Below are 18365 nucleotides of genomic sequence, written 5' to 3' on the forward strand. Positions count from 1 at the left end.
CCCCGGATTATTTGTGTCGTAAAAATAAAATTTAAAAAAAGTACTTAATAAAAAAAATAACAAACATCTATTTTTACCCACTCCTATATCGATCTCGACCATAATCTTGCACGGAAACATAAGGTAGGAGGAAACAATTAGTTTAAGCCTCTAAAATGCATCTCCGAAATTTGGCACTTATGCCTTTATGCCCCAGGACTCTTCATATATAAGAGCCATGTTCGTAGTTCGTGGTGACAGCACCTGCAGACACTAATTCTGCCGTTCGTTCGGTTCATCCATAAAATACGCGGGAAAAGCTTACACAAAAATATGTGTATGGTTATTGCATCGAAAAAATAATCAAGTACGCACCTTGTTTGGAAAATAAAAACAACGCTACAGTCTCCCTTACACTAGCGTGAGGTCTTCCATCGAAAACTGTATTGAAACGGCCACTAATTTGTTGAATTGGATGCACTTGATGCCCAGCATAATGCGACATGCTTAAGGTTTTATACATGACCGCACGTCTGAGTTTTAGTGTCTATTCAACAGAAACTACGCAAGAATTAACTTGCTATATTTCCTTAACTCATAAGAAGAAAAAGGATTTACGTGTATCACGTACGTTTTTTACATCTGACGGCGCAGGAAATAGTATGGCTTCATTTAAGGCTTATATTGAAAAAACCATAATTCGTCACAAGTAATTACCTTTTCCTTTTGCTCAGGGGTGAGCAGTTTCAGCACCATCTTAGCGCATACTTTTTTCATTTGCAATTTTTTATGTAAAATTTGTCCAACAGTTTCTTTATCGATGTTCAATAATTCAGAAATTGCTCAAATCCTTAGATATCGACTTTTTTTTAATGATTTTACGAATTTTGTCGTTATAGTCATCACCATAAACAATCCTTGACAAATCATAAGTTTCTGTGGCCGTTTTGCCAAGTTTCACAAAGAACTTCACGTTGACGGGTTGTTCCAATTTCATACAAAACATAATTCCGACGGAGCGCAGGTACACTGTTTACCTCGAACAAAGGTTCCAGCCGGACTAAGAATCACAGATCCAAGTTCATCAATAGCCACACCTCGTACTTGCTTCAAATTGGATGTTTGAAGCGCATTCCCTTCATTTCGTTAGATTATTCTTTTATTTGTTATCTCTTCTTTTATTTGCGTTGATCTGTGATCTAGTTTGACACATCGTAGCGAATCCATTAAATAATTAAATGAATCTTAATAACTCCTTTTCCTTGTGAAACGTCAAGGGGTTGTTACCTGGGTGGATACCATATCATCGGTCGGTTATTGATAGTATAACTTTATAAAAAGTCTGGTGTTGTGGTCTGGAATGTAGTAGTCCATTAAGCAACCAATGCACAAGCCTACATTGCATTTTATGCATTCAGTGCGTGCTTTATTGGCACAATAATCTTCCTGGCACATTCGCCTTTGCCATCGCCTTTCTTCTATCGTATTCAGGCATTTGCTTGTACTCAGAAAGGTAAGTTTGCACAATGTTCCTTCTAAATTCCAGTAAGAAAATCTCCCTACCACTTTCCCTGAAAAGGATCCAGGCATCATTTACCGTTACGTTGTGTAACTATGTGAATGAGCTGGACCACCACTATTTTCCCTTAAAACCAATCCTGTACAGAGAGACATTTTGATCCATTATGTCAGTTCCGCCCATGTATTTATTATATTCACCTACAAGAAATGGGATCTTTACATTGATTTTCTTTTTTTCAGTCCTGCTATACCGGTTTGCCGTTGAGGTAGGATTTACCCCAAAGAATGTAGAGGCAACAGTTACAGCCGCGTCGTTCATCCTTCGAGCTATGATAATACCAAACACAATCCCTTTTTTGTAAACAAACTTCCGCGGACCTCTTTTTCTATCACCTTCTTTGGTATTAGGTAGCCTGTTTTCGCGTAATGATGTAATTCCAGCATAGTTTCTCCTGTTTAGTTCTTGCAGAAGATTCATTCCTGTAAATAAATTGTCTAAAAACAAACGGAATGGACCGGGTTTTAGGTCCTCTTACAAATGGTCAAGCATTAGCACTAACGAGGCTGCACATTTCCCAAGCCTCACTTCATAGTCTTCATAGTTTACCTCTTATAAATTGCTTACAGCCATGACGCCCGTAGTATCCCACCATTGATTCATCAAAATCTAAATTTCGTTCTAGAACACAAAATTTCTTAAAGTGCTCTTAAAGCATGTCCGCGAGAGGCCTTACTTCGAAAACTCATATTTAGATCAAGCTTTGTATTTTCAGCACAATAGATAAACCTTGCTATTTATAAAAATCTATTGCGACGCATTACATCAGAAACAAGTTGGATGTGGAAATCGTCATAGTCTTCCCAATAGGATCTACTCGAGGGATCCTTCATATAGCCTGAGAGTAGAAGCACCCCGATAATCCTCATTCCTTCCCTCGTCACACCTGGTGGCGTGCAGTTCAGAAAAACAGCATATTTTTCGATCTCAGCCAAGAAAAAATCAATTATATCGTCCAACAGTTTTACAAACAAGCCGACGCAAGTATTATCACGGAGAGTCACGATGACTCTGGCCACGCGCACGTCCTCGGGTGGCTATGCGTTGACCACTACGCCGGGGTGCCGCAGCACCACGACGAGCACATCTACCAGCACCACGCTTGACATGCTTTGGATGAGGGCTGTCTGCATCCTGGGATCCAACTTTAGCTTCAGAGAAGACTTCTGGAAAGGAAGGGAAGGACTCTGATCTTTTGAGGTAAGAGAAAAATCCCAGATCCTGTTGACATAGGACCGAGAGAAAAAAAGAAAATAGCAGGTTCTCTGGACAGAGAACCGAGAGGTAAAAGAAAATCCCAGGTTCTCTTGGCAGAGGACCGAGAAGTAAGAGAAAATCCCAGAACCTCTTTACAGAAAACCGAGAGGCAAGCGAAGGTGAGATCTCAGACCCTCTTGAGAGAAAAACGAGAGTGTAATGGGAATTCGACAAATTAGAGTCCCAGATCCAATAGGTAGAGGACCATGAAATTTTAGAGTAGGGAAGGATCACTGCTCCTATTGAAAAAAGACCGAGAGTGGAGAATAAGAAAAATAAAGAAAACTTATATAAGGTTGGGGAGCACGAACAGAAGAGAATTAAATTTTACCATGAAAACTTACCGTTATGGAGTAACTCTAACGGCGGAAAAAATGTCATCAAGTTTGCTATAGGCGTCTCCATTCTTCTGAGGATTTGTTTCCCCCAACTCACTAGTTGATTCTAGTTTTCAGCTCTTTGACACACTGGGTGAAGTTAATAGGTGGAGTTCTTTTTCGAAATTAATATGTCTAAGTTAGGGTTTCGAAATTAATAAGTCGAAGGTAAGTATTCGAAATAACAGCAATTTATTCTACCGATTAAGGGCGATACACAACAGGCAGCTTGCGAACACTCATTGAGCATACAGCTTTTGTCTATTTATAAAAAAAGCCGAAATTATAGGCTGAAATTGGAGCGACACCCTTAGCGGACAGCGCTGTGGCATGAGTAGTAACTAATCGTATAATAAACTAAAAATCAAAAAGACCCATTAACATACGAGGTATATTTAAGGATTGCGAACGGGTAAGAACCATAGTTAAAACAAAAACATTCTGTAGTCGGCCTGTTTTAGTGTAGTTAGAAACTCTTATTTTGAAGAGATGTAATTAAAAATAATTTCAGAGAAATTTAATTATGTAAAAATTTTAATAACAAATGAACAATTGCGGCGCCTGTCGTAAATTTTAATTTATAAGTATATAAAACAAGACAATTTTTCTCATGCAAATATTTGATAACAATAACAATTGTAAATCGTTATCCAATTTTTCTGACACAATTTAAATATAAGCTTACGAGTGATTTAGGTACATTGATAGACTGCAGTTTGTTTGCCAAAAAATTGTCAAATCGTGCAGTTGATAATTAAGTATGTTTAGATAATAATTATCTATTGTTCTAGAATAAATAAATATAATAACTAGGTACCATATTCTAGTAATTTGTGTTTAATAACTCATAGGAAGAAAATTGATTGAATTATAATAAAAAATATTTATTGACTATCACTACTTTTTTGTCTACGAATTGTTAAAACTTAGTGGGAGTTAATTAACCAAAATAACTTACAATTAAGTCCGTCTAGCAGACGGAGTCAATGAATCAGTTTTTATAACTTTTAACATTGTTACATTTTATTTGATTGCCAGATGTACTTATTTCCATGGAATGTAGTTGTTTCTGATGAAGACTGTCAACGTATAGTCGAAACTTAATACCTCGCATGTACTAAGAGTTTCTCATGCATGATTTTCAAATAAAATTGACCAGTGATTAACAAGCAATTATTTTAATTATGATCTTTAAATATATATTACACCCTGATCAACGCCCAAACATCTTTTATATTAACCAGGATCATTTAATCCCTTTATACCTTCTTTAATGGGTCTAGTAAATAGCAGACTTAAATTAATATTATTACTTGTCAAACACTGTCAACGTCATGTTTAAGCGTGTCAACTGCTATCAAAAATCACCTTTTTTTATTTTTCGAGTTTAGTTGCCTTTCGAGCCCTATTAATTCTATGTAACTCTTTTTTTGTCATTTCTTTCTTTCTTTTCCTGAAACGCTCAAGACGCTCAGCGAGTGTGGATAGAAAAATCTTATTTATTTTGCAAAGTTTATTTTTGTCCTATTAAAGATAAAAAGTCGTAATATTAAGTTTAGGTTAGGGCTAGTTAATTGTTTGTTCTATGTATTGAGGGAACGGGACGCTCTACATGACATCTAGAGTTTAATAACGGTCTTCGATCAATACCGCATGCCGAATTAACAACTGGTTCCGCAACAGTCACAACTGTCGGGCGGCCATCTTTGCCACTACCGCCATGCTAGCCACGAGGTGGTGTCTATTATATTGTCAACAGGGATGGCATCTATCCTAACGAGGATATTTGGACGTGGATCCTAAGAGGGCAGCACCTACCGAGCAAGGGCCTTGCGCAGTGAAGACGAGCGGGAAGTTGACGAAAATGAAACTGAACAATCAGTTCGTGTTAGCTATTCACATCGATTACTCAGAGGAATTTTCTTTTACACACGATCGCAAATTTGGAAGAGTTCATTTTTGGATTTTCGGGTTCTGCAAAAGCGTGGTAGGCGTCAGACGAAAATGTTACCTATTAAACTTGTAATCTTTCTTTTTCTTCTCAACGATTCTTTCTACACTTGTTAAAATGAATTCGTTATTTTTTATCTTTACTTAAGATAATATGGCCCAGTTACAAAGAAGCCGGGATACGTGTTTTGCTATTTTTGATGTACTATCGATTGCTGATAGTCTCTAAAAAGAACAAAGCCGAGTAAAAATTCGATTTGCCCACCGCGAGAAATTCTATTATCATCTTTGAAATATAGAACTGCATAATGTTGCATATGTACCAGATATGTACATTCCGACGAAGAAAATGAATAAGAATATTTTTAAAAAGAACTAGACAATAAATTAATACATTCTTCGCTAGATAATTATAAAAAAAATTCAACATCTTACAAAAAGAAGTTTTACATTACGTTATTATATCATATAATCAGAGAGGAAAATCTGGAAAAACAAAAAAAACAAGTTTTTTAATTACTTGAATCAAAGAATGTAGTACTGAATACGTTAAAACAAATCATTTTTTTAATCGAAATAAATTAATTATATAACAAGAATAATTTTTTCATTTGAAAAACTTTATTTCTTGAAACGAGCAAAATTTCTTTCGATCCAAACATTACTTTACTGGGCGTATTCAGACAATACATCTCTTGGGCATCAGTACTTTTTTCTCTTACTGTACAAATAAAAAACTCCAATCACACTTTGAAATAAAAAATTGTCCTACGGTGGCGTAATGAAGTCACAATTGAAAAATTTTTAGAATAAAAAAAAATGTTCCTATGGGTACAAAAAAGATAGGCATTTTTTAAAGTTCAGTTTTCAGTGTTAAAGGCAAGTAAACGATTTAAATTAACAAAATGTTACTTTGGTTTGAAATAGACCATTTTTAAAATGAACAAAAATTACATTTTTGAATATTTATCGAGAAATGAAGTGTAGACTGACTTCAAGTGATTTAAGTGACTTCATGCGAATTCAAGTGACTTTAGCTCAATTAAAAATTCAAATATGTAGTCTTTTTAATTTAATTTACCTGTTTATTATTTAAAATGAAAATCTTTTCTTGATTGAAAGTTGAACCACGTTGTTAATTCATAATAAAAACAGTAAGATTTTACCAAATTCCCTCTTACCCCAAATCGTCTTGACGTAATTTTTACATAACTGCTAAATTTACAAAAAATTTAGTCGTTCAAAGTTATGTAAGATGGTGCCGGAGGAAGTAAAAAAATATATAGACCCTAACAAAGGGGGGGGGGGGTACGTGGTTAAAAATTTCAGAATAAAAGTTTACGTAATTTATGCTCGGTTCTTTCTTTGGAATGCATAAAATAAAACCAACATTTCTGTGATAAAATTTATCTGAATTTAAAAAAATATCATTTTTTCTCATTAATAAAATTATAACTTACAGAAAAATTATAGTTCATAAAAATTTAATATAAAAAAATGTAACAAAAATGAGCATAATTTACTTACCCATAGAGAAATTTTATTAAATCGTGGAAGTTAAATATGCTTGACCCCGTTGCGACGCCATTGGTTAACTTTTCATTTTAAAAAATCAATAGAGATTTTTATTTATAATAAAGCGTGACAACTTTTTAACAATAGCGGTGTCGATTTTCAAAAATTTGATATTTTTCAAAGTGCCCTCTTTCAAATTGAAGCTTTCAAAATTGGCTTTCAGAATATTTCGAATTCCAAGACGAGCATCCTTGTAAAACTCTTGGACAACTAACAGCATGAGCGCGACACGCTCTTCGTCCGACGCTTGCAGACTTTTCTGTAGCGAGAGCGAACTAACCGCACGAAGCACCCTCCTAGCGACATCACCGAAACGAACCTGGCTAGTGACCCCCCACTAGCTACCCGAAATGAGCCGCAGAGGCGCCCTATACTGATAGTTGTGCTTTCTCTGGAATTGGTTACTCTCACTTTCTCTCTGGTTATTTAATGAATGTTTATTCAAATTTGATAGACGAAATCTGTGACTTATCCTTTTTCGAATCAAGGCATACCACATGTCATATTTTTCACAATATTTTCAGACAAAATAGCCGCCAAATGTCTACGTGAAATTTTATATTTAAAAATTCTGTATTTCAATTTTAGTCAGATCAACAAATTGCATCAGGATTGTTTCGAAACATACTTCAAATCTAGTAAAAATTTGGTTACTTTCAGGAATCTTATATTTAATATAATCAATATTAATTTAAATTTGATAAGCAACATTCCTAGTTAAATATGTATGTAATGGAATCAACACTTTCCAGTAGCGTTCAAAAACATTGTGTAGGCACGTAATTCATTTATTCCGATGAAAAGCCGGCATGAAAATTTGATACAGCTCTAAATTATTTTAAAAAATTCAATTTTTCAATTTTCGAAGGCTGCCATGTATGATATACATATTAAATATATATCTACAACTTCAAAAGATACTCAAATAGACGGTCTGTGTGGTATGCTTCACAGACCGTCTCCTAATTTTCATTAAGAAAATTCTAAGTTTACCTTGTGGGACAGTAAGCAGCTTGGGCAGGCAGTCTCGCACAAAGTTGATCATGTCGTTTATCACTCCGATAAATTTTTTCGCCTCAAAGACATTTTCGATTCCATCTTGTACTGCTAAATTTAGGTTGTGAGCGTTGCAATGTATGAAAATAGCTCGGTCTTCTTCTTCTTGTATCCTCTGTTATAACCCAGAGATTCTCCCAGATACATTAACCGCTCCATCGTAGCATTGCCCTCTCAATTTCTCCAGTGGCATTTGAAAACGCACGAGGACATCCTTCATGATGTTGTGTAAAGTCTCAGCCGTGGTACTCGTTGTTGAATAGAATCCCATGAAATATTCCGAAGACACAAGATCTGGAGAAGCGATTCTGAAGTAAATGGATATTTGCTCCATTCTTGACACATCTGCTGTTTCGTCCAATAGTATCGAGTAGAACTCAGCTTTTCTGATCTCTTCCAGATTGTCGATCATGATTTTGTTCGCCATAATTTCCAAGATTTCGTTCTGTATTGAATGATGCAACCATTTTTTATTTGTTCTTTAAGCCACGATTTCAGCTCCGACATATCTTCAGTCCGCGCTCGAAGGATTATCATGAAGTTTGAATCCTCGTCGTTCAGAGCTCCACGAATTGCCATGCCTTGCCTTCCCAAAATCTGCAACGTGCTAAAAATTTGCTTCAACGCTGTACGATGGCCCATCATTTGTTGAAGGGAAATGGTAGAGATTTGCTGAGCGAAATTAACTGTTCCGAGATTTTTCAGAGCTTCTGTGCACTTTCAACGTAAAAAACTTTTGGAATGCTTCCTCAGGCGATCAGCTAAATGTTTCCAATGAGAAAATCGAGTCTCCACACACGTCTCTTTCGATTTAAGTTCGTGTGAGTCAAGGTGTTGTACCAAGTTTTTATTGCAGACTTCCGTAACGTTGGTACAAATTGCCCTATTGTTTTCATTATGGCCCAACCAAGAATTTTCTTCCTTCCAACGTAAAAAAGAAGCTGCAGTTGCGTTGGAGTAGAAGCCGGCCCTGGAAAAGAGTATTTCAGTTCTTTTTTCAGATTTAAGTTATTTAAAAAAATATATATGAATATATTCTACAATTTTAGTGCCTAGGGAACATGTTCTTCTATACAGTTTCATAATCCCGGTTGTTTTATACAGATGTTTTAGTCTTCATAAATTCCTTTATAAAGTTTGGACGCATTTTATAAAACACTTTATAAAAATTCCCGAAGCTTTATAAAGATTCACAATTTTATAAGTTTTATAAAGACCATTCAGCTGACAGCGAAGTTGAGAAGGAAACATGTATTTTGATAAAAATAAGCGATTTTTTAGAAATCCTGGTGAAAAAATATGAAATAAAAAGTCTCGCTCTGGTTCAATGAGACAGTGCACATGATTTTTGTTTACTTACTCGTAAAAACAGCCGACTCTTTTTGATCATTTTCATTAAATTTTCTCTTTTTAGCCGTCGAACGGTCACACGTTGATGTTGTTGCGAAGGTAGATTCACCAGGTTCATTAGTTTTCCCCGCCACAGTCCCCTTATCCTAACCACGAGCGCTTTCATTGTTAGTCTTTTTATGCCGGATGACAAACCGGTCCATTGAAATTGAATTTCTCTTCCTTTTAGCTCCAACTTAAAAACGTATTCGATCATACATTCAACAAAATACTCTGGTGTTCGTAGTAGACACGACACGATCCGAAGCGAAGTTGCGCGAAATACTCGGAGAGAAACATGGCAGAACACGGGTGAACTTTTTTGATTTAATTGTTAGCACTTGTCTACACACTGCTTTACACTAAGGACCATGATCTAAGCATACACGGTCTAGCCACACGCAACTAAAAAAAAGTCAACCAATAAGGAGCAACTCCACCACTTCTAGCCATTTTGGATAAGTGATCGCGCGAGAATGAAGTATATTTGAAAGGAAATAAATGCAATGAGCGAAGATTGTAAGTTGAAGATAAATAAATTATATAGTTTATAAATGAATTAAATTAGTTTGAAATGATGAAATTTTTGAGATGCCTAATATACACATTTTCCAAAGAATTCCCAAGTGGGTAATTACACACTTGGGAATTTTCCGAGTGGGTACTACTACCAATAGTACCATAGGCTTCCGCCGGCCCTGCTTGTGAAAGTACTATTTATTGGGTCTATAATCTGTATATGACTATCAAATGCGACTTACTAATATTGCCGCAAAAAATCAAGACCCCCACTTTAGAAGGAAATAACTCCGCAGAAAAAAATGTGAGGAGGTTCGAATAAGAACCGCAGGAATCCGCTAAGTTTCCTTATAAAATGGTGTTTCTGTAATTTGCGTAAAAAAAATGTCGTTCCGAGCTAATTAGCCAAATGCAAGTAAAAATGTTGTCGCGAGGCCCATTGTTGAGACACGTTAACTTTCACATGACCTTAGAGCTAAGAATATGTTGGAAAAATTTTGAAAAAATTCTGGACAACATGTTTAGAATACAGTAGAGACCGTCAAATTTAAAAATATGTTAAAATGTCAGTTTTGCAAGGATTTTTGTTGAATGTTTTTATTTAGGGATTGAATGGAGCTATCGCGCTGTTTAATGGCTTAAAGTGTGTAGTAATGTACCCTGATTACTATTTAGGCCACAAAACTTAATAAAAATTATAGTTTCGCGATTAAAGCCGCTCAGAATAATTCTGAGCATAATGAAGCGCGGAGTGTGAAACAGTAGTAAAAAAAAATTTGTAGAAAAAAAATGTCCGCCATATTTTACAGCGGCAGGCCGCCGTTTTCTTCAGATTTTCCCACAGCTGCTACTCGATCAGCAGGGCCATCTCAAAGCTTTGAGGTGGGCTTCGCTTGCAAACGAATTATCTTTTATTTTGTTTATTTAATGTGAGTATTTTTTTGAAATTATTCGTGATAAGATAATTTTGCACCATTTATAGTGTGATACAAATATTTTTCCATTTAGACGAAAAGAAAGTATGGACTTTCTTGGAAACTGAAAATAGAGTACTTCACACTATTAACCCTACCCCCTTGTTTTACCACTTTTTAAATATTTCCTCTTTGTCTCGCCATTTTTAAGAAATTTGTACTCTTTTCCTTATTGTTTCGCCTAAATGCGAATTGAATTAATACAAAAACCAGTACGAAAATAGAATTTTTTTATTTTGTTTGTTTGAAAAGTCTATCATTATACTTTTTCTTAACATTTATATCCTTTGATTAAAAATGTTACTATATAATAAAAAATTTAATAATATTTTTAAAAACTTAACAGCTTTGTTAATTTCTTTTTTCTTTGAAAACAAGCTGCCGTGGATAGAAACTTGATCCTTTTGGAATCATGCGAAGCACTTAAGCCATTGTTAGTCATTTTTATGAAAATTGTAGTATTTGTTCCCGTAGGTGTTGAAAGAAAAAACCTAACATGATTTTTTAATAATTCCCAGAAATTACAGGATACACGAAATTGAAAAATATTGTCTTTTTTCTTTGAACTCTCATAACTTTTGTGATTTTAATACTATTAAAGCGTATTACTTTAAATATTCGTAATATGGTGCAGTTCTGAACAAAAATTTCTTGAAACAAAAAGTGTCAAAATCTTTCTTGAATTTTTTAAAAACGAATGTTTACACTAAATTTCTGAAAAAATACCCAATTAAAAAAAATGCATAGATAGCTTACACTGTCCTCTAAATAATTCGATTTACAAATTATTTTTTGAAAAATCCAAGAAGTTTTTGAAAATTTTGGTTAAAAAAATATTTCTTGACAACTGTATCTTATTACAAATAATTTTAAAAAATACACCTTTACAGCAATAAAGTCATTATAGTTGTAAGAGTTAAATTAAAATGCAAAAAGCTCAATTTTCAATATATTCGAAGTTTTTGGAATTTTTCAAAAATCGTTTTCTGCGAATTACAGAAACACGATTTTATTCCGAAAACTTAGTGGATTCGTGTGGTTCTTATTCGAACCTCCCCACATTTTTTTCTGCGGAGTTATTGCCTTTTAAAGTGGGGGGTCTTGATTTTTTGCGGCAATATAATTAATAAAGATTTGCAATTCTGTGCCATTATACGTAATTTTATTCTCTTGCGCACAATGATATTATTTTGCGCGTGATTTCGTTGAAATGGATGAATTACGTGCCTAAAAAATACTTTTGAGCACTACTCCAAAAAAATAATATATATTTTTTAAAGTTTCCTTCGAAATTGTTGTGACTGCGCCAAATTTAAAAGTCATGTATTCCGATTGCCTTCAAATTTGCAGAGTTTGTTTCTCTATATAATAGTAGGATACCCACCAATTTATACACTTTTACTACCATCCCGCCTCGAACTTCAGGGGGGTGGAATTTGAATCCCCCGGGCAAAGCGGGTATTTTCGAATGGTCATAACTTCCTTTCTGCAAATGAGAATTGAAATTTCTATGAGTGATGCCTGAAGGGGTTTTCATGCTCTTTCGTTCTGTGAAATCTATTGTTTTTCATTTTTTATAAACAAATTGCCATTTAAAATTTTGATTTAATATTTTGTACTCTTCAGGCAGTTTTTATTTTTTAAGTCTTTTTAAACGAAAGCTAGACTTTTTTCCGATAAAAATGCTGCTTCGCATTTTGGGACTGAAAATAGTTGTGTAGTAATGCGAAGATATCTGAGCGAAACCCTTCCTCGCGCGCTCGGACAGGTCGGCCAGTCCAGTCGATGCACCGACCGACGTTGTTTCGTTCAAATTCGATTCATACAAACATACTTTTCATTGGTACAGAAACTTTCCAAAAATTAATTTCACCGGTTCTTAATCCATCAAATATCTTTGCATACAGTGATAAACAAATTAGGGAACACAAGTACTTTTTAAGAGAGGGTCCACCCCTCTCCTCTCCATCAGGGGCGTCGCGAAGGTTTCAATTGTAGGGAATAATTTTAATCGGAATGCCGACTTAATTAAGAATTTGCCGGCTGCATAAATTTCATGTGGTTATAAAATAGAGCATATCATTGGGTGAAAAGAAATTATTCAATAATTTCTATTGAAAGATATATGATACGAATTATTATTATTACAGCAAGTTAATTACAAGAATATGTAAACTGAAGGATCGCGGTACACAAAATAAAGCAACATCAATGCATTCAAGTAATCATCCCCCATTGTTATACGCAAATAATTTAAAACTAATTTACGTAACATAAACAGCCGCGTAACATGAACACAAAGTGAGCAAAGTGAAGTTTTTCAGGGTTGCCAGTATTTTTACAATCGCGAATCCTCTGACTTTTCCAGGTTCTCCAGACCAAAATTTTGCGTTTTCCAGACCTTTTTCCAATTGAAATCTGTTTTCGTTTCTTCATACTTTGTACAACTATCTACATATTTATATTTGCGGTATATATTTCCGTTTTTCCAACTTAGCTTTTCCCTCAGCTTCGCATTCTTTTTTTGTTTGTTTTTCCAACGCTTCAAAATTCAAAGAACAAGAAAGACGTACACAGCATTTCATTTTTTTACAGATCTTTATATCTTCTAGACCTCCTGATGCTCGAATTCCATCATATACTTGTCTCTGAACAACAAGAGATCTAGAAATCTGATTTTCTACAATCAACTCTTTATTAATTGAAGACCTCGTTCAACGAATTCATTTCCGTGGCTGAAAATAAGAATTTTTTTAGCCGATTTCTTTCAAGAAATTCTTCTAATGCCATTTCGAGAAGAGGATACACCTTTTTCCCAAAAGAATGTATAAGATTTGGGTCAGCAAATGTTATCCCCTTGCATAGATTACATTTAATCGGACTTCTTTCCATCAATTTTTCGCACATCACTTTAATCATAAAACGACAACTTTCTTTGAAAGATGATAGTTCGGCTTCAGAAGTTTGTATCTTCTTAAGCTCCGCTCGAACAGCATGACTGAGATTTACATTCTTCAACAATTTCAATTTGTTCTGATTGTTAAGATCAATATTGGCAACATAATCTATTTTATCCAAAACGTCTTCTTTTACAAACATTCCCAACAAGGTTACCATAAGTCTGGTTATCTCTGTGTGGAGAAAAGGCGCCAATGGGGCATCATTCTGAAAATCTATTAAAAATGTTTCGGTTCTCCATGCGATAGAAGCAAAAAAAAGCAATCTTTGCTGGTAAAAGTTTGTCTTCAACTTTCTCACACATAGTTTTGTAACTTTCTGATTTTATGTCCAATTTATTGGTTCTTGCCTCTACAATAAATTTCTTTACATTTGGTAATATTTTCAGGCATGTCTAAGCAACTGGGGCATTTAGAAGCCACCGTACAGCGAAAATTTTTTGGGGGAGTTCAGTGGAACTTGTAAACTGACGGTAATCACTCCTACTTGCAGAAACATCCTTAAAAACGTTTTATGTGGCTATCATGAATATAACAATTCCCCATTTCGTTGTTTTTATTACCAGCTTTAAATTCATTGTGCATTGTGTGCAATCCGCACGAACCAATTTGCAAGAAGATTCTACTATCAGGACCAGTTGCAGATTTAACATAATTTTCCAATTCTTTCAAAAATTTGAAGTTCACGTTTGGTCCATCTATTGATATCTGTAAGAGGCATTCCGTGATTAATTTATCAGTAACCTCCAAAAAACTCTGTAATAAGTCCACTGCAGTGGTATGCCCTAAAAAAGCCTAACCGAAATATCTGGTGCGTACGAAGTTTTTTGAGTCACTCCAGAAGCGCAAAGCGATATCCATTTGTTGCTTTTGAGAACATTTGTTCATGCTTTCATCGAAAGAAGCTACATAGAATCCACTGATCATAGCATCGTTTATAAGTATGGAATGGAAATGTGGGGCTAAACCGAATACAATATTGTAAGAGATTTTTGTCCTGCCAAGTTTTAATTTTTCTGCAATTCTGCCATCAGGAAACATGCGTTTAAAAAAATCTACGCAATTGCTTGCAGCTGATATTCTGAGATGACACATTACAACTTGAAGACACCATACTATCTCGGCTTCGATGATTAGATCTTTTTCTACAAGCGCATTTATTGATTCATGAGATCTTGAAGATATCTTAAGACAGCGTGCAGAAGCTGAACACAAGACGAAGGTTGCGAGTCTGAAGTTGGAGATTTGAGTTGAGCGGTTTGTACCAAGATTTCAGTTGTCCTGCTGGCATCTACAGCTGCTTGATTATTCAAATTGACAGTGGAATTTCCTCTCTCTTCAATTAAGTTTGCTCCATCTTTAGACAGTAAAGCTCTCAAAAACTACAAAAAATAATACGAATTCTACATAACAGTAAAGCTTAAGACTAAAAGAACTATTTGTGAAATAATAATAAATTCACATTTTGCAACATTCCCGTGCGAGCTTGCTGCTGAGATTTAAGTTTATGAGCGTGCTTCTTTCTTCAGCTAAGCTGAAAAGTCTTGACGCATAGTATGCAGTACGTAGTATAAGGATTATCGGGTGTATGTTGAATGCCCTCAAAACGTGAGTCGCCAAGCCAATCATCATTCCATTTAGACTTGTTCGTAGGTGCCATAATTTTTTTGCACCTGAAAATAAAGTTATTTGTTCATTTCAATTCATCGATGCTGTAAATTTCTGAAAAAGTAATTAATCTTGAAACGCATAACGTCACCTTTTAATCTTTAAAAAGTAAGTATTTGTTTAATGTATTTCTTTAAAAAATATATTAAAATACATGAAAAAGAAACTTTTTATGGATTTTTTAATATTTAATGTCATCGGTTTTTATGTATTGATATTTTTAACTGAAATAAGAAATTCCTATGAAGATAATGTTTAATCAATTAAACGATCGATCTATGTACCTAAAAGTATTGCATAAAAAGTATTCATATCAGTGCGACTTAAGTTCTAAACAATTATCAAACCTCCTTTACTTAAACTGTTCTTCAATTTTATCTCTAACATGCAAATCATTTATAGGAAAAATACTTTTAGTTATAGATCTTGAATTATAAAAATTCGAACAATTATTCTTACAAGTTTTCAATCAAAAAACTTGAAAAAAATTAATAATAGTAATTAAAAAGTATTTTTCATTCATTTTGTACCACTCTTAATCTCAAGAATTTTCTTTATTTCTAGAACAGCATCATTTTACATATAATCTATAGAAGAATGTTATGCGATTTTAATGTATAAAGACGCCTATTAGGAAAAGAAAAAGTTTGCGAAACGAAGCATGGAACGTACTATAAAGAATCAGAAAAGTAATATTCGATTTTTTATCACTAGTGACTGCAGGAGTATCTTCAAACAGTACTTTTGACACGGATGGCTACGTTCATTTTTTAGAATCAACGTTCCACTAGTCTCGAACAATAGTTTATGCCACGAGAGGCAGAAAATCATTTTAAAGTAGCAATTTTTAGGTTAGAGCGGCATATAGAATAAAAAAGTACATGCCTTGCACATGTGTCTGTTTATATTGCTATGAAAAAAAATCGACTTATCAAATATTTGTGAAAATCCATTCAGAGCAGAAATAGTTTTCTGAAATTTATAAGGTATACACAATTTTTTGTCTTTTTTCGAAAATATTTAAATTTGCTGAGCATTACCATTTAAATAGATAAGTTGTTTTATAAACAAGTTCAGTGCTGTTAACTCTCACATCGCATAGGATACAAATAAGATAAAAAAAATTATAGCTTACCAAAACTACACGAATATCAGCAAACTGCATAAACACAGCACAACAGAAATTCTAGAGGCACGCACGAGTGTGTAGATTAGAATGCAACCAGGATGTTTGAGACACAGAATTCGGCGCGATTACTTGAAACTTGCATTGCTATCGATACTTAATATGATTTGCGACGGGATGCAGACACTGTCAGGAGCCCAGTAATCCCAACTTTGGCATGTTGAGCTACTGCGCTTACCTGGCACAGCGGCACTCATAGGTCGCTGTTGGCGCGCGATTCAAACCGGGTATAATTTTAAAAAATTCGAAATTAAAATAGATAATTATTATAAATTGCACTTGAATATCCGAAATGGTCTAATTTATAATGTAAGGTTAAAATAAAATAATAATGCATATATTTTGTAAATAATAGCATATTTTCATTAAATTCATAAGCTAAATTTAAATTTCATTAAACAAGGTTTTTGTATTATTATTTTTTTCTCTCTTTAAATCACAAATTAAGTTATTTCTTATATTCAAATGCAATTTATAATAATTATCTATTTTAATTTCGAATTTTCTAAATTATACCCAGTTTGAATCGCGTGCCAATAGCGACCAATGAGGGTCGCTGCGCCAGGCAAGCGCAGTAGCTCAACATGCCAAAGTTGGGATCACTGCAGGAGCCCGGAGTTCCTGCAGACATATCTATTCTCCATGACCTAACCTTAGAGGATATATTACATGGAGTGCTCATTCCTATTCTTGAGGCATTGTAGTACGCGTCCTTGTGATAGAGGTCACGAATCAAAATTTCAAACGGTTAAATGGCAACTTTTCGCGCGCTTGTTTAAATGAGAAAGTGTTGCATTTTTGTAAATATCACGATGCATTCTTGACTTTCATTGATGAAAACGGAGGGGAATTGTTTATGAGATTTTTATCAATTATTTTACCATATTTCACAATTACATCAGATAAGTCAAAGTACTATAATTATTTTAAAAATTGTGTACAGTCAGCTTAAAACAATTTCATGACAAATAATGTCACTGCTTCCAGATATTCTCAAGAATTTCGATAAAATGTATAGTAATCGTCCTTTAAGTTGTGGAAAAAATAACCTTGAACTAATTCTTTTTTTATCGAGAAACTAGTGAGACATTCAAAATCGAAAATTTTGGTTCTTTTTTCTTACACATTCATAACTTCGGTAATTTTATTTATATTCAGGTATATTTTTTGAATATTCGTTATACTGTACATTATAGAAGTGACAAGCACTTTCACCGTCCGAGATTCTGAACAGCGCTACCTATCCTTAAGTCGAGAAATTACCCCTGATCAGCACTCCATGTAATATATGCTCTCCGGTGCTAACCTGACTGCTGCTGCACGGTCGCGCTGCGCCGCAGGAAACACAAGAGAAATAACTCTGCACACCGTTATTGGTACTTTTAAATGTGCGCGCGAGTTTTAAAAGTGACCTAGAGAAAAGGACTTTCAAGATTAATTTTCATCGAAGTACATATGCTACGGTTAGTAAAAAGTCTGGAATTTATGTTCATTTTCCCTGACTTTTCCAGGTTCTCCAGACCTTTTTAAAATTCCCTGACAATTCCAGGATTTCCAGGTATTCCAGAGGTGTGGCAACCCTGAATTTTTAAAAGAAAATTATTAAAAATAAAAGAAGTGAAATATTAATCGTGGGCGTTGTTTTGATAACAACAGATATTTCGGGTTTCACTTGTGTGAAAAACTACGAATTTTACCGACGTTTCATGAACATTGCAGTTCACTTGTTCATGGCTGACCTGAGCCCTGAAGAAATAAACTGCTTTGTTCGCGAAACGTCGGCCAAATTCGTAATTATGTACACGAGTGAAACCCGAAATATCTCTAACTACATAGTCTACTGTTTTTCAAAACTTACCTTTCCAACAAAACTTTCTTTTTCCTTCTCAATAATATTTT

At 34.5% G+C, this 18365-nt stretch overlaps 1 protein-coding gene across 5 annotated transcripts in view; it reads right to left on the reverse strand.

Moving 5' to 3' along the window:
* The window catches only part of LOC117168247 (arfGAP with SH3 domain, ANK repeat and PH domain-containing protein), a 561385-nt gene that overhangs the window by 20383 nt on the left and 522637 nt on the right, over nt 1-18365 (reverse strand). Inside the window, exon 15 of one of the 5 annotated variants that reach the window (XM_033353741.1) lies at nt 8428-8743. The exons of the other annotated variants lie outside the window; for them this stretch is intronic. Coding sequence (XP_033209632.1) covers nt 8535-8743 — 209 coding nt within the window. The 3' untranslated portion in view covers nt 8428-8534. Of the gene's footprint in view, nt 1-8427; nt 8744-18365 lie in introns of those variants that run through there. 5 annotated transcript variants of the gene reach the window in all.

The sequence above is a fragment of the Belonocnema kinseyi genome, chromosome 2 (assembly GCF_010883055.1).
Source record: "Belonocnema kinseyi isolate 2016_QV_RU_SX_M_011 chromosome 2, B_treatae_v1, whole genome shotgun sequence".
In the NCBI taxonomy this organism is placed as follows: domain Eukaryota; kingdom Metazoa; phylum Arthropoda; class Insecta; order Hymenoptera; family Cynipidae; genus Belonocnema; species Belonocnema kinseyi.